This window comes from Leucopleurus acutus, assembly GCF_964270905.1.
Source record: "Leucopleurus acutus genome assembly, chromosome: 7".
Lineage (NCBI taxonomy): Eukaryota > Metazoa > Chordata > Mammalia > Artiodactyla > Delphinidae > Leucopleurus > Leucopleurus acutus.
In genome coordinates, this window is record NC_139150.1 from 82,017,098 (window position 1) to 82,043,158 (window position 26,061).

The following is a 26,061-nucleotide window of genomic DNA, read 5'->3' on the forward strand; positions in this document are numbered from 1 at the left end:
GGACGCGCAGGCTCAGCGGCCATGGCTCACGGGCGCAGCCGCTCCACGGCATGTGGGATCCTCCCGGACCGGGGCACGAACCCGCGTCCCCTGCATCGGCAGGCGGACTCTCAACCACTGCGCCATCAGGGAAGCCCTGAAGAAGATGACTTTTAATCCTATTTCAGATATAGAAACAGAGAGGTTCAATATGTCCCCCTCCCCTCACAGTGACACAGCTAATAAACTGCTAGGTTAAGCTTGAAATCTAGGTCTGACTTCAAGAACATCAAAACATTTTCATATGTAAAATGAGGTTAATCTAAGTTTGTGTTTCTTAACCTTAAACTAAGAAATCCTTTTCAGAATCCTTGATACACCTCATGTCATTCCAAAATATATAATTTAATTGTTTAACATACAATTATATAGCATTTTAGCACATTTTAGGACTTGAAGGTAAGATGCCAGATTGATGACACACATCTCTTACATTCTTTCAAATGCCCACTGAAACAACAATGAAAGATTTCTTCATGCTTTATAGAGATATAACTCACATATACAATTCACCCATTTAAGGTGTACAATGGTTTTTAGTATATTCACAGATACGTGCAACCATCACCACAGTCAATTTTGAAATTTTCATCTTCTCAAAAAGAAACCAGTACCCTTTAGCTATCACCTCCCTATTCTCCCATCACTCCAAACCATAAGAAACCACTAATCTGGGAGTTCCCTGGTGGTCCAGTGGTTAGGGCTAGGCACTTTCACTGCCAGGGCCCCAGGTTCAATCCCTGGTTGGGGAACTAAGATTCTGCAAGCCGCGTGGCACGGCCAAAAAAAAAAAAAAAAAAAAAACAGTGACTCCACAGATACCAATTTAACAAAAAAAGAAACCGCTCACTGATCTACTTTCTGTCAAATAGATTTGCCTATTCTGGACATTTCACAATAAGTGAAATCATATAATATGCAATGTTTGCAAGGTACATCCATGTCATGGTATATATCAATACTTCATCCCTTTTTATGGCCAAACAACATTCTATTGTATGAATATACAACATTTTGTTTATTCATTCATCAACTGATGGGCATGGGGGCTGTTTCCACCTTTGGGCTACTATGAATAATGTTGCTATAAACATTCATGTACAAGTTTTTCTGTGGACATATGTTTTCATTTCTCTTGGGTATATACCTAGATGTGGAATTAAATTACTGGGTCATATGGTAACTCTTGATTTAATCATTTGAGGAACCACCAAAGTGTTATCCAAAGTGGCTAATGGCTATACCATTGTACAATCCTACCAGCAATGTATAAGGGTTCTAATCTCTCCATGCCTTCACCAATATTTATTACCTGACTGGTATTTTTAATAGCCATCCTAGTAGATGTGCAGTAGTTTTGATTTGCATTCCCCCTGATGGCTAACAATGTTGAGCATCTTTTCATGTGCTTATTTATATATCTTCTTTGGAGAACTTTATTAACATCCTTTGTCATTTTTTAATTGGGGTATTTGCCTTCCTATTATTGAGTTGTAAAAATTCCTTATATATTCTACGTACAAGTCTTATCAGACATACGATCTGCACAAAGAAATTTTTAAAGCAGAAACTCATACAACAGAACAAATTGAGACCTTTTGGTCTTAAATGGAACAAAGTTTTCAACCCAGACTTTGGACCCAGTGGACCCAAGAGAACTGAATCCTGAACTGGCAATACAGAAAGCCAAGCTAAAAGCTAATTCAATCCCCACAATCTACGGAATTCCTGGAAGACTCGACATGGTACCACCAGAGGCTGAGGATAAGGTATAAGGTGAGAGGTGCCTAAGGGCTAAAATAACGGGATTTGAAAGTCTAAGAAGCAGACACATCTTCACTGCACACTAAGTAAGCAACTGTCCCTCCCCAAACCCAACAAAAGACTAGATTTTTTTTTTCTCTCTGGAAGGGGAACGGAGGGTCTCTGAACTAAAGAACACACCAGACACATTAAGAACAGACATAAAACACTAGAAACAGAAGATTAAGTAAACAGAGACATACCAGATACTGAGCCTTTCCCCCTTCACCTCACACCTATCAAACAGAATGCTGGCATCTGGACCTTCAACATCCAAGCAGAAAGACTGTAATATATAGTGTCTCCAAGGAGAATCTAACCAGGCTAAAATAAAAGAACTTAGAGATAAAGATCTAAGAGTTTTCCCCAGTTAGTCACCCTAAAGCAGCAGTTCCTAAAGTGAATGGAGGTCTCTATCTGCCCTGGGAAGCATTTGGCAATGTCTAAGGACATTTCTGGTTGTCACAACAGGGCTTAAGTACCACTGGTGGGTAGAGACTGAAGATGCTGAACATCCTACAATGCACAGGACAGCCCCAACAACAAAGAATTTTCCAACTCAAAATGTAATCAATAACAAGATTGAGAAACTGCTGTACTTCTCAAAGTGTTGTCCCCAGGTGAGCAACATTCACCATTCTCAGGTTAACTTGGTAGAAATGCAAATTCTCAGGCCCCAACCAAATCAGAAACTCTGAGGATAGGGCCCAGTAATCTATGGCTTAACAAGCTTCCCAGGTGATTCTGATGGACACTACGAAGAACCACTGCCTGCTCTAGGTCTAATAAATTTCCCCCAGATTTGTAGGCAACAAAGGAATACGTTAAGAGACATTAAAAGGATACAGCTACTAAAGCCAACAAAAAAGGTGTCCTTAACAAATAAATTGCTATGGGGAAAAAGCAGAGGGGAACCTATAGATGAAATGATACTTTTAAGTACACAAGGGACACTCAACCAAGGTAAGACCATAAACTGGGCCATAAAAACAAACCTTGGAAATTTTAAATAATTGAGCCATGTAAGTATATTCCTTGACAATAATGGAATTACACTAGAAATGAATAACAGAAAGATATCTGGAAAACGCCCAAATTAAACAAAATACTTCTAAATAATTCATGGGTCAAAAAGAAAGTCTTGAGGAGCAATTAGAAAATATTTTCAACTGAACAAAAATGAAGTTACAATATGTCAAAATTTCTGAGATGCAGCTAAAGCAATGCCTAGGAAAATTTATAGTACTAAAGGCTTAAATTTAAGAACGATCACAAATCAGTAATCTAAGTTTCAACCTTTAGAAATTAGACACAAAGCAAATGAAACCCAACAAAAAATAAAAATAAGAGCAGAAATCAAAATAAAAACAGAAAAATAAGAGAAAACTCTTTTAAAATATTAGTAAAATTGATTAACCTCTACATAGAATGGCCAAGAAAAAAACAGAGAAGACATAGACTAGCAATATCAGGAACAACAGAAGGAAATGACTACAGACCTCACAGATTTTATTAACAGAATAAGGAAAACTACATGCAAGTATTTGACAACTTGGATGAAATGGACCAATTTCTTGAAAGATTCAAGCTGCCAGAACTCATTCACTCTCTTCTGAAAACAGAAGAGGAAACACTGCTCAATTTACTTTGTGAGGCCAATATTACCCTTATACCAAAACCAGAAAAGAAAACTAGGGACCAATATCCTTCATGAACACAGATGAAGAAATCCTCTGTAAAATACTAGCAAACAAATCCAGCAATATAGAACAAGAGTAATTCTTCATTACCAAGTTAGGTTTATCCTAGAAATGTGCCGCTAAGTAAGTCAACATTTGAAAAATCAATAATTCACCACACGGACAAAAGAAAATCCACACCGTCTTATCAATCGATAGTAAAAAAGCATTTGAAACTATTCATTCATGACAAAAGTCCCAGGGAATCAGGAATAAAAGGTAACTACCCAGATCTGATAAAGCGCATCTACAAAATATCTACAATTTGGTGTAGTAATGGTGAACAACTGAATGCTTTCCCTCTAAGATCAGTAACAAAACAAGGATGTCTGCTCTTTATTCACTCTATTCAACAGCATATTAAAAATATCAGCCAATGCAACAAGGCAGGAAAAAGAAATAAAAGCATACTTGCCAGAAAAGGAAAAATAGGAAACTTATCAGTCCCTTGCAATGTGTGAGCTTTATTTGGATCCCACTTGAAAAAAAAATCTTTTGCGAGAGAATGAGAAGACAAGCCAGACTGGGAGAAAATATTTGGAAATGACACATCTGATAAAAGACTGTTACCCAAAGTATACAAAGAACTCTTAAAACTCAACAAGAAACTGAACAACTGAATTAATAAATGGGCAAAAAATTTTAACAGACATCTCATCAAAGAAGATATACAGATGGCAAATAAGCATATCTGTAAAGATGCTCTGCATCATAGGCCATTAGGGGAATTGCCAATTAAAATAAGGAGACTGCGCTATACAACTACTAGGATGGCCAAACCAAAACAGATAACACTACCAAATGCTGCAATGATATGGAACAACAGGAACTCTCATTCACTGCTGATAGGAATACAAAATGGTATAGTCACTCTGGAAGACAGTTTAGCAATTTCTTACAAAACTAAACATACTCTTACCATTCGATCCAGCAATCACCCTCTCCTTGGTATTTACCCAAAGGAATTGAGAACTTATGTCCAGACAAAACCTGCACACAGATGTATATAGCAGCTTTATTCATTAATGTTAAAACTTGGAAGCAACCAAGAAATTCTTCTACAGGTGAATGGATAAATAAACCTTGGTACATCCAGACAATGGGATATTATTCAGCAATAAAAAGAAATGAGCTGTCAAACCATGAAAAGAACCATAGAGGAACCTTAAATGCATACTACTAAGTCAAATAAGCCAATCTAAAAGGTTACGTACTGTATAATTCCAACTAGACGACATTCTGGAAAGAATAAAACTATAGAGACAGTAAATGGATCAGTGGTTGCCAGGAGTTAGGTTAAAGGTAGAGCACATACACTATACATTTGTCAAAACACCAAGAGTGAATCTTAAACTATGAACTTTGAGTGATAATGATGTGTCAATAGAGGTCCATTAATTGTAACAAATGTACCACTCTGGAGCAGGATGTCGATGGTGGGGGAGGTTAAAGTAGGGGGAGCAGGGAGTATGGGAACTCTGTACTTTCTGCTCAATTGGCTGTAAATCTAAAACTGCTCAAAAAAGTAAAGTATTTTTTAAAAGTTAAAACTACATAATAATAAATCCATGCCAACATTACACTTAAAAAATCATTTTGAAACAACGGGGAAATTCTGGACTGGTGAAATTAAGACATTATTAATTGGTAAAGCAGGATAATATATTGCATTTTTTAAAGAGATCCTTAGCTTTTAGAGATACATGCTGAAATATTAAAGGATGAAGTGATATAAGGCATGAAAGATGCATCAAAATAATGCGGTATGTAGAGGGGCCTTAAGGGAAAGTACACCTGAAACAAGACTGGCTCCAAAATTAATTGTCAAAGCTGGGTGAAGGATTCATGATGGAGCTAACTTACGATTATCTCTACTTCTGTATATTTGAAATTATCCATGATTTAAAAATTAAGAAAAGGGCTTCCCTGGTGGCGCAGTGGTTGAGAGTCCGCCTGCCGATGCAGGGGACGCGGGTTCGTGCCCCGGTCCGGGAAGATCCCACATGCCGCGGAGCGGCTGGGCCCGTGAGCCATGGCCGCTGAGCCTGCGCGTCCAGAGCCTGTGCTCCACAACGGGAGAGGCCACAACAATGAGAGGCCCGAGTACCACACACACACAAGAAAAAAAGAATTAAGAAAAAAATTATAAAGAGGGAAGATTAACTGCCAAACTAAAATTTTATACCCAGTGCAAAATCCCTCAAAATGAAATCAAAGTAGACATTTTCAGATGCACAAAAACAGAGCATTTGTTACCCAGCATATACAGACTACAGGAAATGTTCCTCAGACAGAAGAAAACGATCCTCTCCTAGATGAAAGAATAAAAAAATAGAAAGAATAAATTGAAATAAAAACCGACTTTATAAAGCATTAGTAACAATGTCTTGTGTTGGAAGGAAGAAAAGAAGAGAGGAAGGAAGATCAAGTGTAGTCCACAGGCAGGTGAACAGTGTTCAACTGTTCTAAGGTTCTTGAATTAACTGGAAAGTACAAGTACTTACTGATTTAGACATTTTATAAGATGCATATAGTAATCTCTAGGATAACTACTAAAAGAATAGTTTAAGCAGCATGCATCTACCAACCTAATAAAAGGGGCAACTGGGAAAAAGGGGGGGAACAATTGGAATAATACAGAACAATACAAAACAAAGAGAAAAAAGCAACATAGGAGACAGGAAAAACAGAAATCAAATAGTATAATGGTAAACGTAAACCAAATGTATCAGTGATTACATAAGATACTATGTGTTAAAAAGATAAAATTGCCGAACTGGATTTAAAAACCCAACTTCATGCTGCTTAAAAAAGATATACACATAAACTACTAAGGAAAAGAAATACTGAAAATAAAAAGAATGAATAAAGATAGTCCATGTAAAAATTAACCAAATAAAGTTAATGAGGCTACTCTAATTGACAAAGCAAACTTTTTTCTTACACTGAAGTGTAGTTTATTTACAGTGTTGTGTTAATTACTGCTGTACAACAAAGTGACTCAGTTATACATATATATACATTCTTTTTTATATTCTTTTCCATTATGGTTTATCACACGATATTGAATATAGTTCCCTGGAAAAAGCAAACTTTAATACAAAAGCAACTAGGACATTTCAACATTATAAAGTGTTCAACTCACAAGAAGATAAAACTTTAAGTGTATATGTACATAATATAGCTTCAAAATACATAAAGCAAAAATCAAATTGAACTACAGAGAAAAACAGACTAATCCAAAAGTACAGTAAGATATTTTAGCATATTTACCTCAGTAACTGATAGAATAAAATAGGGCAAAAAAAAAAAAGATATAAAAGCTTTGAACAACAAAATTAACTGATGACCCAACTGGCATGTATAGAACACTGTACCCAACAACTACAGAATAAGTGTTCTTTTTAAATACATTTACAAACTTATATACTGGGCCATAAAGTAAGTCGACATATTTCAAAAATTTTAAATCATATGGAGTATGTACTTTAACTACATGCAAATTAAACAGTACCTTGCAATTAAACAGTACCAAAAAGATGAATCAATAAAATATTAGTTCAATTGGAAAAGATTTCCTAAACAGGACACAAAAAGATTTAGCCATAAAAAAGGCACAATAAATTAAACTATCATTAATAGAGTAAAAAGATAAGCAACAGAGAAAAAATATCTATAATACCAAAAACCAACAGAGAGCTTGAATCCAGATTTTATACATAAAGCATGAAAATCAGCAAAACACAACCCAACTGAAAACTAGTCAATAGACTGAAATAGGAACTTCACAAAAATGAAATCTAAATGGCCAATAATACAAACAAAGGGGACTCATCCTAATTAACAACATCAGGTAACTTTAAAACCAGTGACACACCCACCGAACAGTCCAGTATAAAGACTGTTACAGGGACTTCCCTGGTGGTCCAGTGGTTAAAAATCCACTTTCCAATGCAGGGGATGAGGGTTCGATCCCTGGTGGGGGAACTAAGATCCCACATGCCGCAGGGCAACTAAGCCCGCACGCCATAACTACAGAGCCCACACGCTCTGGAGCCCGTTGGCCACAACTAGAGAAGCCCAGGTGCCGCAACAAAAGATCCCATGTGCTGCAACGAAGACCTGATGCAGCCTAAATAAATAAATAAAGTGGTTGTACTATTTAAAAAGACTGTTACAGACTGTTGCAGAGGATTTGGAGCAACTGGAATCCACATATATTGCAAACAGAAGTATAAATTCACATATTTCAGAAAAACATTTCACAGTAGAAGCTGACTTTATGCTTATTGTATGACTCAACGATTCCACTTCTGGGATTTTATCTAACGAATTATGTGTTCACAGGTACACCAAAAGACAAGTTCAAGGAAGTTCAAACTTTATTACCCCAAAACTTAAAACAACCCAAACCTTCAACTGTAGAACAAATTGTGATATATTCAATAGACTGTTACACATGATGACAACACATGAACTACAACCATATGTCACCATGGATCAATGTAGAGCAAAAGCAGCCAATCACAAATGACAATAAACTACGTTATTTCATTAACATAAGTTATCATTAACGTAAGTTAAAAGAGAGGAAAGGGGCAAAAACCATAGTGTCAAAAGTGAGAAAAGTTGTAGTTAAGAGGAGGTGGTGATTGTAAGGGATCACAAGTGACATCTGGGAAGTTGATAATATTCTGCTTCTAACTTTTGTGCTAATAAATGAAGCTGTACATTTATGTGTGCATTCTTCTGTACTATACTTAAAATAGGTTTAAAAGTTGATTGTGAATGCCCTACACATAAGAAACAGCAGAAAGTCAAAACGTAAATGACCAACTTTCCTGAGCATCCAATTTCAAGTGACTCAACTAGCCAGAAAGCTATCATATACCTTGTCTTGGGTAGGTCATCAGAAGCAAATTGGGATGAAGATACCCTAGTTTTAAGAGTCACAGATGTAGAAAACAAATTTATGGTTTCCAGGGGGTAAAGGGGGAGGGATAAATTGAGACATTGAGATTGACATATACACACTACTATAAATGAAATAGATAGCCAATAAGAACCTACTGTATAGCACAGGTAACTCTACTCAATACTCTGTAATGACCTATATGGGAAAAGAATGTAAAAAAAGAGTGGATATACGTATATGTATAACTGATTCACTTTGCTGTACACCTGAAACACAACATTGGAAATCAACTGTACTCCAATAAAAATTTAAAAATAAATAAATAAAATTTGTCTTGGTGGGGGGGAAAAGATACCTTAGTTTTAGGTAGCAGACCAGAGTGGCTATAAGGTGTAAATCACAGCAGGGATGATCACTCAAGAGTAAGAGACGGTCATCCATGAACATCATTATCTAGCATCAAATGCTTATAGAACAGTTGTGAATAGTTTAGTTGAGCCCTTAGTAATATTTAAAGGCTGGAATCCTACTAGCCATGAGTTGTCAGTGTTAGGAAGGATAGGTGGGCTTTCTGGACAGACTAGGGGCTTCTCTATGGTATCCTAGATGCAAAAGAGTAAAATCCTAAGGCACACAGTTCAAAAAGCATTTACATTCATTGCTAACTTAGCAGCTACACTGTGCCTGGAACCACACCCCCACATCATCTCATTCAATCCTCACAACAAAATCTCAAGAAACCAAAGTCCTTAACAAGACCCATAAGAAATAATTTCCTCCTACAGAATCACAGCATTGTTGAAAATTAGCATCACTGATACTAGGATCCTCTAGCCTCATGGAACTCTTGGTTCTGAGGGGCACCTAAGGCAATTCAAAAGTATGAGTTTATAGCACTTCATGGTGAAAGTTGGAGAGCATTATGACAGATAGGGTACAGCTATACTTCTAGTACCATACAAAGGGAAACTGTATAATCTGACTACTTATTATAATCTAATTGTTATACAAATAAGTTTTACATTTCAAACAACCGATGTCAAACAATTTAGGTATTAGAACTACTCCCAAATAGACTAATGTAATATTCATTTACTCTGAGTAAGTTATCCAAAGCTTGGAACAAACTTACAAAACCCAAGGATTATGACGCTCAGCTGCCTGCCACTCCACTAGAAACAAAAATGAATAAATCTTAGTTTTTAACTGTACCATATCAAAGAGATATGCTATACTTTTCCAAATAAGCTGTATTTTATAAAATTTTAATCCAAATATGATCAACTTAAACAATGTTATGTGTTTGTAGAAGAGCCAAAAATCCTGCACATACTTCATATATCCTTAAACTTCTATTCTGCACTCTAAAAAAAGGCAGAGGAAATAGCTTACAGTGGCTTCAAATTTTCCAAAATTTGATCTCTAACATTTGAACTTTACTTCTATGTCTGTTTTACCTACTACACTTTTATTGAATACTACAACAAAAAATCAGAAACTAAGTAATATTGACTTAGGAAAAAAAACAATTAGCAATCTTAAAACTTCTCAAAGCAGCTTTAGACAGAGGCAGTCCACAAACACTATTCGTCTGCAGAAACATAAAACTTATCGCAACAAATGCCTGAGTCTGAGTAACCTTAAAGTACCCTCATTAAAAAACATTGCATAGGGGCTTCCCTGGTGGCGCAGTGGTTAAGAATCTGCCTGCCAATGCAGGGGACACGTATTTGAGCCCTGGTCAGCGAAGACCCTACATGCCACGGAGCAACGAAGCCTGTGTGCCACAACTACTGAGCCTGTGCTCTAGAGCCCATGAGCCACAACTACTGAAGCCCACAAGCCTAGAGCCCGTGCTCCGCAACAAGAGAAGCCACCGCAATGAGAAGCCCACGCACCCCAATGAAGAGTAGCCCCCGCTCACCACAACTAAAGAAAGGCCCGCACACGGCAACAAAGACCCAACGCAGCCAAAAATAAATTTTAAAAATATATATTAAAAAAAAAAACCATTGCATAAATCTTACACGAAGATGTTGGGTATAAGATAAACTAGAGACATAAGCAGCTATATGAGAAAAGGGCACCTCTTATAAATATAAAACTGAACACTCAGTCAAAAATGTTATAGTGAATTATCAATAAAAATGTAATTTCTAGGAGTTTCTATGACCTAAATCTAACATCCACAAACTAAATGCTTCACTTACACAAGCTCGCATTCTTCCTTCTACTACAAAAAAATTAAGACTCAATTCACTGGCAAACAAAAGCGTACAGGAGGAAAGAAACCAATAAAAGTAAAGTATATAAACTCTGAGCCAGGTACTTTTACATATTATCTCACGAAATCCTCCAAACAATCTAGTGAAGCAGATATTACATCACATGTTAAAAATGTGGCCTGTGCACTAGTCCCCTCCACCAGGAAGCCTACACAACCCACTGAACCAACCTTAGCCACTGGGGACAGACATTAAAAACAACGGGAACTACGAACCTGCAGCCTACAAAAAGGAGACCCCAAACACAGTAAGATAAGCAAAATGAGAAGACAGAAAAACACACAGCAGATGAAGGAGAAAGATAAAAACGCACCAGACCTAACAAATGAAGAGGAAATAGGCAGTCTACCTGGAAAAGAATTCAGAATAATGATAGTAAAGATGATCCAAAATCTTGGAAATAGAATAGACAAAATACAAGAAACATTTAACAAGGACCTAGAAGAACTAAAGATGAAACAAACAATGATGAACAACACAATAAATGAAATGAAAAATACTCTAGATGGGATCAATAGCAGAATAACTGAGGCAGAAGAACGGATAAGTGACCTGGAAGATAAAATAGTGGAAATAACTACTGCAGAGCAGAATGAAGAAAAAAGTATGAAAAGAACTGAGGACAGTCTCAGAGACCTCTGGGACAACATTAAACGCACCAACATTCGAATTATAGGGTTTCCAAAAGAAGAAGAGAAAAAGGGACTAAGAAAATATTTGAAGAGACTATAGCTGAAAACTTCCCTAATGTGGGAAAGGAAATAGTTAATCAACTCCAGGAAGCACAGGGAGTCCCATACAGGATAAATCCAAGGAGAAATACGCCAAGACACATATTAATCAAACTGTCAAAAACTAAATACAAAGAAAGCATATTAAAAGCAGCAAGGGAAAAACAACAAATAACACACAAGGGAATCCCCATAAGGTTAACAGCTGATCTTTCAGCAGAAACTCTGCAAGCCAGAAGGGAGTGGCAGGACATACTGAAAGTGATGAAGGAGAAAAACCTGCAACCAAGATTACTCTACCCAGCAAGGATCTCATTCAGATTTGATGGAGAAATTAAAACCTTTACAGACAAGCAAAAGCTGAGAGAGTTCAGCACCACCAATCCAGCTTTACAACAAATGCTAAAGGAACTTCTCTAGGCAGGAAACACAAGAGAAGGAAAAGACCTATAATAACGAACCCAAAACAATTTAGAAAATGGGAATAGGAACATACATATCAATAATTACTTTAAATGTAAATGGACTAAATGCTCCCACCAAAAGACACAGATTGGCTGAATGGATACAAAAACAAGACCCAAATATATGCTGTCTACAAGAGATCCACTTCAGACCTAGAGACACATACAGACTGAAAGTAGGGGATGGAAAAAGATATTCCATGCAAATGGAAACCAAAAGAAAGCTGGAGTAGCAATTCTCATATCAGACAAAATAGACTTTAAAATAAAGACTATTAGAAGAGACAAAGAAAGACACTACATAATGATCAAGGGATCGATCCAAGAAGATATAACAATTGTAAATATTTATGCACCCAATATAGGAGCACCTCAATACGTAAGGCAAATACTAACAGCCATAAAAGGGGAGATCGACAGTAACACAGTCATAGTAGGGGACTTTAACACCCCACTTTCACCAATGGACAGATCATCCAAAATGAAAATAAATAAGGAAACACAAGCTTTAAATGATACATTAAACAAGATGGACATAATTGATATTTATAGGACACTCTATCCAAAAACAACAGAATACACATGTGTCTCAAGTGCTCATGGAACATTTTCCAGGATAGATCATATCTTGGGTCACAAATCAAGCCTTGGTAAATTTAAGAAAATTGAAATTGTATCAAGTATCTTTTCCAACCACAACGCCATGAGACTAGATATCAATTACAGGAAAAGATCTATAAAAAATACAAACACATGGAGGCTAAACAATACACTACTTAAGAACGAAGTGATCACTGAAGAAATCAAAGAGGAAATCAAAAAATACCTAGAAACAAATGACAATGGAGACACGACGACCCAAAACCTATGGGATGCAGCAAAAGCAGTTCTAAGAGAGTAGTTTATAGCAATACAAGCCCACCTTAAGAAACAGGAAACATCTCAAATAAACAACCTAACCTTGCACCTAAAGCAATTAGAGAAAGAAGAACAAAGTTAGTAAAAGGAAAGTTATCATAAAAATCAGATCAGAAATAAATGGAAAAGAAATGAAGGAAACAAGAGCAAAGATCAATAAAACTAAAAGCTGGTTCTTTGAGAAGATAAACAAAATAGATAAACCATCAGCCAGACTCATCAAGAAAAAAAGGGAGAAGACTCAAATCAATAGAATTAGAAATGAAAAAGGAGAAGTAACAACTGACACTGCAGAAATACAAAACATCATGAGAGATTACTACAAGCAACTCTATGCCAACAAAATGGACAACCTGGAAGAAATGGACAAATTCTTAGAAATGCACAACCTGCCAAGACTGAACCAGGAAGAAATTGAAAATATGAACAGACCAATCACAAGCACTGAAATTGAAACTGTGATTAAAAATCTTCCAACAAACAAAAGCCCAGGACCAGATGGCTTCACAGGCAAATTCTATCAAACATTTAGAGAAGAGCTAACACCTATCCTTCTCAAACTCTTCCAAAATATAGCAGAGGGAGGAACACTCCCAAATTCACTCTACGAGGCCACCATCACCTTGATACCAAAACCAGACAAGGATGTCACAAAGAAAGAAAAATACAGGCCAATATCACTGATGAACATAGATGCAAAAATCCTCAACAAAATACTAGCAAACAGAATCCAAGAGCACATTAAAAGAATCATACACCATGATCAAGTAGGGTTTATCCAGGAATGCAAGGATTCTTCAATATACGCAAATCAATCAATGTGATACACCATATTAACAAATTGAAGGAGAAAAACCATATGATCATCTCAATAGATGCAGAGAAAGCTTCTGACAAAATTCAACAACCATTTATGATAAAAACCCTGCAGAAAGTAGGCATAGAGGGAACTTTCCTCAACATAATAAAGGCCATATATGACAAACCCACAGCCAACATCGTCCTCAATGGTGAAAAACTGAAAGCATTTCCACTAAGATCAGGAACAAGACAAGGATGCCCACTCTCACCAGTCTTATTCAATATAGTTTTGGAAGTTTTAGCCACAGCAATCAGAGAAGAAAAGGAAATAAAAGGAATCCAAATCGGAAGAGCAGTAAAGCTGTCACTGTTTGCAGATGACATGATACTATACATAGAGAATCCTAAAGATGCTACCAGATAACTACTAGAGCTATTCAATGAATTTGTTAAAGTTGCAGGATACAAAATTAATGCACAGAAATCTCTTGCATTCCTGTACACTAACGATGAAAAATCTGAAAATGAAATCAAGAAAACACTCCCATTTACCATTGCAACAAAAAGAATAAAATATCTAGGAATAAACCTACCTAAGGAGACAAAAGACCTGTATGCAGGAAATTATAAGACAGTGATGAAAGAAATTAAAGATGATACAAATAGATGGAGAGATATACCATGTTCTTGGATTGGAAGAATCAACATTGTGAAAATGACTCTACTACCCAAAGCAATCTATAGATTCAATGCAATCCCTATCAAACTACCACTGGCATTTTTCACAGAACTAGAACAAAAAATTTCACAATTTGTATGGAAACACAAAAGACCCCAAATAGCCAAAGCAATCTTGAGAACGAGAAACGGAGCTGGAGGAATCAGGCTCCCTGACTTCAGACTATACTACAAAGCTACAGTAATCAAGGTAGTATGGTACTGGCAGAAAACAGAAAGATAGATCAATGGAACAGGATAGAAAGCCCAGAGATAAACCCACGCACATTTGGTCACCTTATCTTTGAAAGGAGGCAGGAATGTACAGTGGAGAAAGGACAGCCTCTTTGATAACTGGTGCTGGGAAAATTGACAGGTACATGTAAAAGTATGAGATTAGATCACTCCCTAACACCATACACAAAAATAAACTCAAAATGGATTAAAGACCTAAATGTAAGGCCAGAAACTATCAAACTCTTAGAGGAAAACATAGGCAGAACACTCTATGACATAAATCACAGCAAGATCCTTTTTGACCCACCTCCTAGAGAAATGGAAATAAAAATAAACAAATGGGACCTAATGAAACTTCAAAGCTTTTGCACAGCAGAGGAAACCATAAACAAGACCAAAAGACAACACTCAGAATGGGAGAAAATATTTGCAAATGAAGCAACTTACAAAGGATTAATCTCCAAAATTTACAAGCAGCTCATGCAGCTGAATAACAAAAAAACAAACAACCCAATCCAAAAATGGGCAGAAGACCTAAATAGTCATTTCTCCAAAGAAGATATACAGATTGCCAACAAACACATGAAAGAATGCTCAACATCATTAATCATTAGAGAAATGCAAATCAAAACTACAATGAGATATCATCTCACACTGGTCAGAATGGCCATCATCAAAAAATCTAGAAACAATAAATGCTGGAGAAGGTGTGGAGAAAAGGGAACACTCTTGCACTGCTGGTGGGAATGTGAATTGGTACAGCCACTATGGAGAACAGTATGGAGTTTTCTTTAAAAACTACAAATAGAACTACCATATAACTCAGCAATCCCACTACTGGGCATATACCCTGAGAAAACCATAATTCAAAAAGAGTCATGTACCAAAATGTTCAATGCAGCTCTATTTACGATAGCCCGGAGATGGAGACAACCTAACTGCCCATCATCGGATGAATGGATAAAGAAGATGTGGCACATATATACAATGGAATATTACTCAGCCATAAAAAGAAACGAAATTGAGCTATTTGTAATGAAGTGGATAGACCTAGAGTCTGTCATACAGAGTGAAGTAAGTCAGAAAGAAAGACAAATACCATATGCTAACACATATATATGGAATTTAAGAAAAAAAAAATGTCATGAAGAACCTAGGGGTAAGACAGGAATAAAGACACAGACCTACTGCAGAATGGACTTGAAGATATGGGGAGGGGGAAGGGTGAGCTGTGACAAAGCGAGAGAGAGGCATGGATATATATACACTAGGAAACGTAAGGTAGATAGCTAGTGGGAAGCAGCCGCATAGCACAGGGATATCAGCTCAGTGCTTTGTGACCGCCTGGAGGGGTGGGATAGGGAGGGAGACGCAAGAGGGAAGAGATATGGGAATATATGTATAACTGATTCACTTTGTTATAAAGCAGAAACTAACACACCATTGTAAAGCAATTATATCCCAATAAAGATGTTAAGAAAAAAAAAAAAATGTGAGGCTCAGAGGTGTCAAGCGCCTTGCCCAAAGTCAGATCTCTCAAATTCCAAGGTTCATGCTCTCTCCAAAATGCAGACCACATTTCAATGTTAATAATGACAACACCCTTTCCCACTTCTCAAAATATTAATATAAAAACACAAATAATCATAAATAGTGGAATGAGTTAGCTCTACACATGCCAATATGGAAAGACTGCAAAGATACAAATAAAAAGAGTAAGGAAAAAGTGTGGGTAATAATCCATCTGCTTAACAGGAATAAACAGAAAATTATATATGGGTAAATAGAGAAACACTTCTCCGGACCGAATCAGATAGATAGATACACATTTAGAGTAACTTTTTTTGAACGGGTCCCCTTATTTCATACTTTTCTACATCATTTGAACTTCCTAAAGTAACAGCATGCATAATGTATTTCATTTTCTTTGCAGTCTGTATTTTAAAAACAAATAAAGCCATATCCTTTATAAAAACTGGAGAGAGCTTTAAAGGCTATACAAAATTTATCAAAAACATTTTACTAGTCTAGAAATCTGTATAGAAGCTGCTTAATCAATAAACCAAGCAGTCTGTGTTGTCATATCTACAGAACATCAAACTAACTCAGAATGGCATGAACTTACCTGGAACAAACCAGAGTTCATATCTTCTTATAATGAAAGTATTTGCAAAATAGAGGCGCATATATATACATTATATTTATGCTTATAATAAATGGAATTTGTTCGGTATGTTAACTCAGTAATATTTGCATCAAACAGATTTGAAGATAGCAACTTTAGTCTCTTAATAAATTCCCAATCCTAATTTTAATGGGATTTTCTTTTTAAGCTGCTCAGATACAAAAACAACTAAAATAATGCCTTTAGACATTTGATTAAACCACGAATAAACGTCACATTTTTCTAAGTAAATCACATTGTTAAAATAGTCCCAACTAAGTACAAAATACTGCAAATAAATCTTTAAAACACTATTTGTTCATTCACTCAATAAATATTTGCATTACTCAATGTGTGCCAAGTGCAATACTAGGTAGGTACAATGGGATTAAGAGGTAAGCAAAACACCCCTACCTTTGTAAATTCTGACAGTATGGGGTGGAGAGGAAAAAGTCCATATAATCACAAAATGGTATCAAGAGATTATAGTCATTGATCTAATTTAGATTGGTGAGTCCAATCAACCTTTAATGAACTGACATTTAAATAAACCCAAAGGCTGAAAAGCCAACCAGAGGAAAGTCAAGGCAGCTTGGAGCAGTGGTTAGGTGTGGGCTCCAAAGTTAGTCACTGGATTTCAAGCTAGGCTGCACTATTTAACAGGTGTATAAATTTAATCACATTACTAATCTGAGTTCTGGTTTCTTCACTTTAAAAAAGAGGAAACAATAGTACTTTCATCATAAAGTGAAACTTAAAAAAAATAACAATAATGCAGTATGCCTTGATAAGCCTGGAATAAGTACTGTTATGTTACTGTCATTAGCAGCATTGGCAAAAGCTCAGAAAGGGAAAGAGCTAGTGATAGTTGGAGAGAAAGACTTAAAAATGGCTGAAATGCAGTGAATAAAGGGGGAGAGGTAAGTAGGAAATGAAGCATGAAGACTTTATTAGCTATGCTATCTAATTCGGAAGTCTCTAACCAAATGTGGTTATTGAGCATTTGAAATGTGGCTAGTCCAATTGAGATGTGCTGTGTGTGTAAAATACACACCAGATCTTGAATGCCTAGTATGAAAAAAAAGTAAAATATCTCAATTTTTAAAATATCAATTACATGTTGAAATGATACTTAAGATATACTAGGTTAAATAAAACATTTAACATTACTATACCCAAATGATAGAAACAACCCAGTGACACTGACAGCTGAATGGATACACAAAGTGGGTATATACATACAATGGTATACACATACAATGGAGCATCATTCAACCTTAAAGAGGAAGGATATTCTGTCACATGCTACAACATGGGTGAAACTTGAGGACACTACGCTAAGTGAAAGTCAGTCACAAAAGGACAAATACTATGATTCCACTCTTATGAGAAACCTATAGTAGTCAAATTCATAGAGACCAAAAGTAGAATGGTTGTTGCCAGAGGCTGGCAGGAGGAGATAATGGGGAACTATTGTTTAACAGGTACAGGGTTTCAGTTTTTCAAGGTGAACAGAGTTCTGGAGATGGATGGTGGTGATGGTTGCACAAGAATATGAATGTATTTAATGTCACTGAACTGTACACTCAAAAATGGTTAAGATGGTAAATTTTATGTTCTAAATATTCTAATAAAAATTAATTTTATTTTTGAAGTGGCTGAGAGAACTTATATTACATATGTAGCTTGCATTATCTCTACTGGTCACACTGTTAAACTTAAGTCATGGCAAATTTTCCAATGAGAAGGGTTTTGAGGAAGTGTGACAAAATCGAGATCCAGTAAGCCCTAATGCCCTAAAGGCAGGGGTCAGCAAACCTTCTGTAAAGGGACAGATAGTAATGCTTTCAGCTCTGTGGGCCACATGGTCTGTCCTGAAAGCATAGATAATAGAGACGTGCATGGGCATGGTGGATTTGGCCCACTCTAGTTTGCTGACACCTGCCTTAAGACACCCACTGTAAGCAATGGCTCCTACCAGCTAGACTGCTGAATTTTCAGGAATTGTGTAAGCCAGTTTAGAATCAGTAGCCTAAAATCTTCCATGGTGAGAGGTATTTACAAATGGAAATCAGCAAACACTACAGTAAATCAGTGCTGTTTTTTCCCAAAGAACTAGTTGATAAAACATTTAGCAGCACACCCTACTTTATGTAAAGAATTAACTTCTCGGGCTTCCCTGGTGGCGCAGTGGATGAGAGTCTGCCTGCCGATGCAGGGGACACGAGTTCGTGTCCCGTCCGGGAAGATCCCACATGCTGCAGAGAGGCTGGGCCCGTGAGCCATGGCCACTGAGCCTGCACGTCCATAGCCTGTGCTCCGCAACCGGAGAGGCCCCAACAGTGATAGGCCTGCATACCGCAAAAAAAAAAGAATTAACTTCTCTCCTATGCATTTAAAAGTATATTAGCTGGAAAAAGTGACAGTCATTCAAATCCCTGCTGTGCTCTGTGGTTCAGATGAAGATCCTCTGTTAAGAAAGGCTATTTTAGGGCTTCCCTGGTGGCACAGTGGTTAAGAGTCCGCCTGCCGATGCAGGGGACACGGGTTCGTGCCCCGGTGCAGGAGGATCCCACATGCCGCGGAGCGGCTGGGCCCGTGAGCCATGGCTGCTGAGCCTGCACGTCCGGAGACTGTGCTCCGCAACGGGAGAGGCCACAACAGTGAGAGGCCCGCATACCGCAAAAAAAAAAAAAAAAAGAAAGGCTATTCTAGAAGAATTGTTCCAATAACCAGAAGCGAGAGTGAACACCCTGCGGCAGTCAAGAGTGGTGAGCTAAGGGGAGAGCAGTTTAAAACGAAGCCGTGAGAGGAGGGCTAGAAACCAATGAGATTATGTACACACTCAGCCATCCAAATCCACAAATGCAGAGGGCGACTGTGGAACTTGAGCATTTGTGGGTTTTGGTATCCACAGTGGGTCCTGGAACCAATCCCTGGCAGATAGCGAGGGACAACTGTACTGCATTCAGTAATGACTGAACAACTGGTAGTAATTATTAATTACACATTATCATGCATATGACAGATTCATTTGTAAACAAATATTTACTGAACACATACTATGTGCTAAGCTCTGGTAACACAATAGTGAACAATCACAGATCCTCTCTAGCAAAAAAAAAGCATTAATCAAATAATCACATATAGACTTTAAATTGTAATAAATTATGACCAAAAACAGGGTGCTGTGAGAAAGTACAATGGGGAATCCCAACCAACTCTGGAAAATCAGGGATACTTCTTTGAGAAAGTGACCTTTGCACTGAGAACGGGCAGAGTAGGAGGCGTTCCAGGTAGCAAAAACAAACTGCACAAAACTCCTGAGGCAGGAAAAAAAATGTGATTAACAGGTCAAGGAACTAAGAAGTCAATAAAGCAAGAGCCAAGGAGGAAAGATGGTGTCAGAATGGAGACACAGGATAGAATCTTATCTCACAGGGCCTCATGGCCACATTACATAAGTCCAAGATCAATGGGGAGCTGTTAGTTTTATGTAGAGAATAAAATGATCTGATTACTATTTTTCAGAGATTGCTCTAGGAATTAATGGGGGAGACTGACCAGTAGGCTACCACAGTTTCTAGGCAAGAAATAACAGTAATTTATTGAAGTCAATCCTCAATCTTTTTTTAAAATTAATTTATGTATTTATTTGTGGCGCCTTGGTCTTCACTGCTGCGCGCGGGCTTTCTCTAGTTGCAGCGAGCAGGGGCTACTCTTCGTTGCGGTGCGTGGGCTTCTCATTGAGTTGGCTCCTCTTGTTATAGAGCACAGCTCCAGGCGCGCGGGCTTCAGTAGTTGTGGCACGCCAGTCTCAGCAGTTGTGGCTCACGGGCTTAGTTGCTCCATGGCATGTGGGACCTTCCCACCAGGGCTCGAACCCGCATCCCCTACATTGGCAGGTGGACTCCCAACAACCACTGTGCCATTAGGGAAGCCCAATCCTCAATCTTGTAAGTATCTACGTAATCTATTAAATACTCCATTACAGCACTTTTTGGCCTCAGGACACAACTCTTACAAATTTGAAACCCCAGAGTTTTTGTTTATGTAGGTTATATCTATTGATATACTAGAAATTAAAACTGAGAAATCTTTTAAAAATTCATTCAAGATAACAAACTCATTACATTAAATACCTTTTTTATGAAAAATAGCTATTTTCCTAGTTTGAAGAATAGCACTGTTTTAAATTTTTGCACATCACTTTAGTCTCATAATAGAAGACAATTGGATTTTCACATCTAAAAGATTCTGAAAAAGTACGCTGCTTGTTTGTGATAAAATTAGAGTGAAAAACACAAATAACCTCTCAGAACTATCATGAAACTAATTTTGATCTTATGATCCTCCGAGAAGGGCCCTGGTGACCCCCCAGACCATATTAAGAACTGCTGCTTGAGCAACAGGAAGCCAAGCAATCACAGTAAGGTACTTCACAGCAATCAGGAAGACTACGATCAAAGACAGACCAATAACAAGTGTTATACACAATGGAAAGTGATTGGAATCCTTATGCACTTCTGGTGGGAATAAAAATTGGTACAGCCACTTTGGAAAATAGTTTGGCAGTCCCTCAAAAAGGTAAACACAGAGCTATCACATGACCCAGTAATTCAACTCACAGGCATATGCTCAAGAAATATGAAAACATATGGCCACAAAAAACTTGTATAAGTATTCACATAGGCGTTATTCATAATGGTCAAGAAGTAGAAACAACCCAAATGTCCCTCAACTAATTGAAAAATAAAATGTAACATATATATCCATACATGGGAATATTATTCAGCAATAAAAAGGAAGTACTGATACATGCTACAACATGGATAAATATTGAAAACATTATGCAAAGAAACAAGCCAAAAGTTTTCAAAATCTGGTGTGTATTTTACCCCTACAGCACATTTCAAATCAGTCTAGCCACATTTTAAGTGTTCAACAGTCAGATGTGGCTGGTGGCACCACTGTGGACAAGAGTTCTAGATCTACCCTATAAAGTATAATTTTAAATGATGTTTGTGATGATGACACTGACGCAATATAATTTCTCTTATCAAGGAAAGCTTCACTTCTATTCAATACATAATATTTACGTTATGTCTAAGTATGTTAGTATTTTTCTAAAAGATTCAAGTGACAAAGGTATTTTCTAAAACTAGAATATACACTGCCTGAATACTTCAGGTGACTGCATTTCAAAATCTTACACTATAATCTAGAGAGCCACAAAAATCCCAGAACAAGCTAGTTAGGAGCTAGTATACAAAACTGCCCTTCCCATTCTCTGCACTAATTTTAACCACTCACACACAGACAACATTCCTCTGGACTTCATCTTGTTTAACACTTAGAAATCCTCAAACTGTTTCCAATAGAAAATAATGATTAATAGAAAACATAATCTCATACACAGGGACTTTTTGCCATTACACATTTTTAAAAATCTATCTACTTATATTATGAAAACTCTTATTAATGAAATCATCTTGGAACATAGTGAAGTTTATATTCTAACCACCTTTAGTTAGAAATTTAAACATTACTCAACTGATTCTGAGTACGCAATGAAAAATAAATTTCACTTTAATTTTAAAAAAGTATAAGCTTTATTATCAATTGAACAAGTTAAAAGTGTTAAATACAAACTGTATTAACGTATCTTGTTTCTGCCTGTTATACACAAACAGAAATTGAGGGAAAAACAAGAAAATTAATAACCACCTTACAACTTTTTTATACCTAAGAGATTTAATATAGTTTCATCAATTATTAGAACATGTTCATATAAATACTACTTCAGCATAATGTATTGAGAATTTACGTTATATAGAAACAGTGAAAGAAATTTTAAATTGCAGAAAATGGGATTTGCCTGATAGAAAGCCTAAGCTTTCAATATTATCCTTTTGTAGGTCTTTTGCTTACCCTCTTTACCTCTAAGATTAGATAAGAATTTTCCGAACCAAATACTTCCCAATTTTTTACTAAACATTTTTAGTGAAATCTCAATGTCATTAAGTTTATTTTAATGACAAATTTTAATCTGTAGCAAATAGTTTAAATCTGTGAAACCCTTAGAAAAATTTAAAATTATAAAATGACAGATGCTTTTTTTGTGTGCTTCAGGTAGAATTTTACAAACGATGCGAAAACTACTTTTCTTATTCTTGTACATTTTTCTGTATGTACTTCCCCTAACAGAGCCCATAGTAGTTCAATTTGTCTTCTGGTTCTTGACGCAGTGATGAGCTTCAATTTTTATCACGTTTTCTGCTTCAACAGAAAGTATTCGTCAAAACAAAAATTCAACTGCCATGACAAAAAGTTGCTACAGAGAGACTTTAATTTTATCTATTAAAATTTTACTTTGGTTACAGAGGAGTAAAACTAAAACTTCCACAGAATTTGAAATTCTAGTTTCACCATCACAAAAAGTTAAAAAATCCTCACAGATAAAAAGCATAATAAACTGAACTAAATGAATTCTTCTATTTACAAAATATTGACTTTATTTCTAATCTTTTACAGTAAAATACTGAAAGCAGCCAGGATGTTGAAGACCTGAACCAGGAATCCTAGATAGAACTATGGGCTTCAAAAGTTAATATGGCTACACACCCACTAAAAAAAGACTGATACTATCAAATGTTAGTAGGAATGTGGAGCAACAGGAATTCCCATGTACTGTCAGTGTGACTGTAAAATGGTACAAGCACTTTTAAAAAACATAGTTCCTTATGAAACTAAACCTACAGCTACGCTATGACCCAGTCATTCCACTTTTAAGCACTTCTAACAGGAGAGATAAACGCATTTGTCCAACAATACAGATCTGTATAAGAGTACTCATAGCAACTAACTGGAAAGAGCCCAGTTAGTGGTGGTATATTCATACAACGGAAGACAACACAGCAATGAAAAGGAAAGAACTACTGAGGATACACGAGACTTAAAAACACTAAGCTGAATGAAAAAGCCTTTCCCAAGAGTACATACCATATAATCCCACTTATGTGAAATTCTAGAATAAGCAAAACAAGTCCATGGAGGAAAAATATCAAAACACTGGTTGACAGAGGGGAGTGACTGAACTGACTGGAAAAGGGCAAGAGGGAACTTTCTAGTTAATTACGAAGTTCTACAACTCCATTAGGCTTCGGATTAAACAGGTGTATGTATTTGTGTAAACTCGTGGAATGGCAACCGTGCGCAATTCACTGCAAGTCAAACTTACGTAAAAAAAAATTTTAAGTTAAAAATTGAACTCAGGTTAATGATATGCACATTGCTTAAGTGCTTTTTAAGGGTAACATGTACTAATACTTGCAACTTACTTTGAAATGCACCCAAAAAATAAAATTGACTGATAAATGATTAATTGTGCCATACAGCAAATAAAGCAAAACTCTAATTTAGGTGAGGGACACATGGGTGTTCACTGCACATTTCAATTTTCCTGTAGGCCGCAAAATATTAAAATGTTAAGGAAAATTTTTATAGGAGAATTCAGAGACCAAAAGAAGTGATTCAATAGGTGGTCAAAGTTTCTCACTACACACCACCTTCCAGAATTACATAAAAAAATACCCCAATCATTTATTATTCCTAGGGAAATCTGTAGGTACATTTCAGGAATTTTTGCTTCTTCATAAACTGTTCACATTGCCTGAAATCAATTCAATAATTAGGGCAATATCCTGGGACGTATATTCAACAACAAACTAAAACGATTTGTTAAATTCCTCAAGATTATTAACTACAAAATTTGTATTCCTGAACAGATTTTAAGCCGTGAGTTATTTTTTATTTTTCTCCAGTAACTCCAATTTCGTTCTCTTTTATCAGATTGCAAGCGCTAGTATCTGAAGAACATAGCTATCCCTCTAAAATAAAACAAAATCCTCCCCAACGATTAGCATCTAAGGGATAACAAATATACTTTAAAAAGAAATCCAGCAAGTCGTAACTGAAAGTCATCCACCTTTCTCCTTAAGCCTTGTACTATTAAGATGCGGCTGAAAGCAATTTCTACATTATAGTTAATTTTTTCTTTAAAGACTGGAAGGTGGGAAAGATTTCAGCAGAACTAAATGTACACGTGATCCTCACCCCCCAAAATCCACCTTAACCCGCAGGCAGGTAAAACAATGAGCACCCCCTCTTTTTTTTCCTTCATGAGACAAAACCGCGGACTAGGCTAAGGCAAACCCTCGCCCAGCCTCCACCCCGCCTGGAGCCAGGCGGCGGGTCCCTTTCCTTTGTGCGGAGCCGGAGGGAGGCGGCTGGGGGCGGGGAGCTGGGGGAGGCGGCTGGGGGTCTGCGGACGCCCGAGCAGGAGGAAGGCGCTGTGGAAAGCGGCGTCGGCACGTCCCGCAAACAGGCCGCGCGGCCCCGCCACAAACCTCTGCGGCGTCCCCAGGTGCAAACCCACGAACCTGGGTGTGATCTAACTTGGAAGGAGGCCCGGGAGAAAAGCCGAGGGCAGCTCCGGGGACGACCCCCTCCTCCCAGGCCCTTGCAAAAGCTTCTCCCGCCGCGGGAGGAGGTCCTGCCGCCATCCCCACCCCGCCCCGAGCCTCGGGCGGCTCTCACCTGCTGGACGGAGCTATTCTCGGGCACTGCGAACTCCTCCTTCTCCTTCGGGGTCTTCACGGTGACTTTCATGATCTTGGGTTCCGTGGAGGCAGCAGCGGCGGCGGCGGGGGCGCCGGCACCTTCGGCAGCGGCGGCGCTGTCCTGGGAGCTCGGAGGGCCGCCGCTTTCACCATTCTCGGCCATGGCGGCGGCGGTGACTCAGGCGCGCAGAAGGGAGCGGGCGAGCGAGGGGGAGCCAGGGGACGCCAGAGCCGGCCAGCCCGAGCAGCGGAGAATGTGGGGCACGTCGCCTCAGTGACAACGGGCGCAAGGCCGCCGTAGCGGGCGAGGAGCCGCGGAGCTTGGCGTGGGCTCCGGCGCAGGCCCGGGTCGGGCGCTCAGCAGCCGCCGTGTGCTCAGACGCCACTCGGTCGCAGCGACATCTGCAGCCGCCGCCGCTTCCTCCTCCCCGCCCCTCCCCCCACGTCCCTCCGCCGGCGCCGCGCGGGGCACGCCGGGTAACGTGGCTGGCGACGTCGCCGAGTCATGCCTGCCTGCTGCCGCTTGGAGCTGTGGCCGGTTTTCTTTCCCTCTCCCGTTCCATTGCAAAGCGTAGGCGCGTTCAGAGAGAAGGACTAAAAACAAAGTGGGGCGGAAGAGGTCAGTTC

At 38.0% G+C, this 26,061-nt stretch overlaps 1 protein-coding gene across 2 annotated transcripts in view; it reads right to left on the reverse strand.

The window, feature by feature from the left end:
- UBQLN1 (ubiquilin 1) overlaps window positions 1–25,879 on the reverse strand; it is a 54,031-nt gene extending 28,152 nt beyond the window's left edge. For both annotated transcript variants that reach the window (XM_082843151.1, XM_082843150.1), the window contains exon 1: window positions 25,412–25,879. In XM_082843151.1, the coding sequence (XP_082699277.1) occupies window positions 25,412–25,597 (186 nt within the window). In that variant the 5' untranslated portion in view covers window positions 25,598–25,879. The remainder of the gene's footprint in view (window positions 1–25,411) is intronic.
- Window positions 25,880–26,061: the final 182 nt, after the last annotated feature.